The sequence below is a fragment of the Theropithecus gelada genome, unplaced genomic scaffold, assembly GCF_003255815.1.
Source record: "Theropithecus gelada isolate Dixy unplaced genomic scaffold, Tgel_1.0 HiC_scaffold_8490, whole genome shotgun sequence".
NCBI lineage: Eukaryota > Metazoa > Chordata > Mammalia > Primates > Cercopithecidae > Theropithecus > Theropithecus gelada.
Window position 1 is genome coordinate 359 of NW_020265236.1, and position 1,609 is coordinate 1,967.

General features: G+C 55.1%; 1 protein-coding gene across 1 annotated transcript; it reads right to left on the reverse strand.

Moving 5' to 3' along the window:
* Positions 1–408: 408 nt before the first annotated feature.
* LOC112618041 (killer cell immunoglobulin-like receptor 3DL2) lies at positions 409–1,484 on the reverse strand (the record flags this gene model as incomplete). The annotated part of the gene is made up of 2 exons (XM_025374658.1): positions 409–702; positions 1,449–1,484. Coding segments are annotated over 2 exons (330 nt in total), but the record flags the coding sequence as incomplete, so codon positions are not given.
* Positions 1,485–1,609: the final 125 nt, after the last annotated feature.

The following is a 1,609-nucleotide window of genomic DNA, read 5'->3' on the forward strand; positions in this document are numbered from 1 at the left end:
CCTCCTTCAAAGCCCACAGTGGCTGGTGGAGTCTCCCACGACGCTGCTCTAATCCCCACTCTCCTCATCCGCCTCCTCTCGTTTGGTGCCTTGTGATTACACTGAGCCCAGTGGGAAAGTCCAGGCTGTCTCCCCATCTCAAGGTCAACTCACAACAACCTGAGCTCCATCTTCCCCTTCAGTCCCCTGCCCTATAGCATAAAGAGTCACAGGCTCCAGGGATTAGAATGTAGCCATAACTGGGGAGAGTTACTCTTCCCATCACAGCACCCATTTCCCTGTATTCAATCCCCCTTTACCCCAAAGACAGTCAGGTCCTGGGTGATGGGACCGTGGTGGACACCCCCAGCAGAAGCTCTGGGATTCAGGAGGTGGGACAAGGAGAAGCCCATACAGGAGCCCTCTGACCTGTGACCATGATCGCCAGGGGGTCACTGAGTGCCGACCACTCAGTTGGGGAGTGCGGGTATGAACCCCGACACCTGTAGGTCCCTGCGTCTGCCGGAGTCACAGGGCCCATGAGGAAGCTCTGCTGGAATATTCTGCTGTGGAAGATGGGAATGTGGCTTCTGTCGTCTTTGTACAGAGTGAAGTTGGTAAAGTTGTTAAACCCACGACGATAGTGACACCGAAGAGTCACGTGTCCTCCCTGAGGCACCAGAGCGCTGGGCTGGGCAGACAGGGAGGTCTTGTCCTGACCACCTGGGGGGAAGGAGGTGCCGCCTTAGAGAGGAGGATGTGGAGTCGCCCCTCCCTCCCTGTGCTCAGAAGATTCTTCCCCTTTCCATGTTTCTAAAGCTCCTACCACACCTGGGTGTCCAGGGCTAGAGGAAGAACCCATCCCACATAGACATGGCGTCTCCCTACAACAAAGGTGTCAGCTGAGAGCTTTGAACAAGTGCTGAATAAGGGACTCTTACTAGATTTTAACACTTCAAGATGACTCACATAAAACAACACAAAGTAGAGACGGCATGGAGGGCATGTCCTTTGTGAATGGAACATCAGCCAGTGCATGAACTGAGTCCCCATCAGAGATTTGGAATGTCAGGGTCATGGCTGTGGTTTCCCCACCTCTTCTGGTAGAATGACAGCAGCCACACTGCAGCCCTGACCGTCATGCAAACACTGGAGGGTGTGAGTTACACCTTTGTCCTCAGAGGACCTGCTGTTCCTAGCACTGCTTCCCTCCCTTCCTCAGTCGCTGACACCACTTCCTCCCTGCACACCTCAGCTTGGAGCACCCCAAGCTCACCCCGGTCTTCACAGAGTTTGACTCAGCCAAGGGTAAGAAAGGCCAGAGAGGACGAGGTCAGAAGTATGAGCCGAGCACCCCAGGGTCCCCCCTTCGTAGTTTATGAGACACTGTCCGACAGGACTTCCCTCCTGTTTCAGGAAAATCCTCTTAGGTGGGGAGATGACACCCTAAGGTTTGGGGAAGGACTCACCCGTGTATGGACAGGCCCTCTGGACCAAGAAGAACCCTGGAAAGAAAGATCATGATGGATGATCCATCTGCAGGCAAACCAGGGCCTCCCCTGCTGCCCCCACGGGGCTGTGCATCTGGGCAGCCAGGCCCTTGCTGGGCTGAAGGTAAACTCACCCTGGC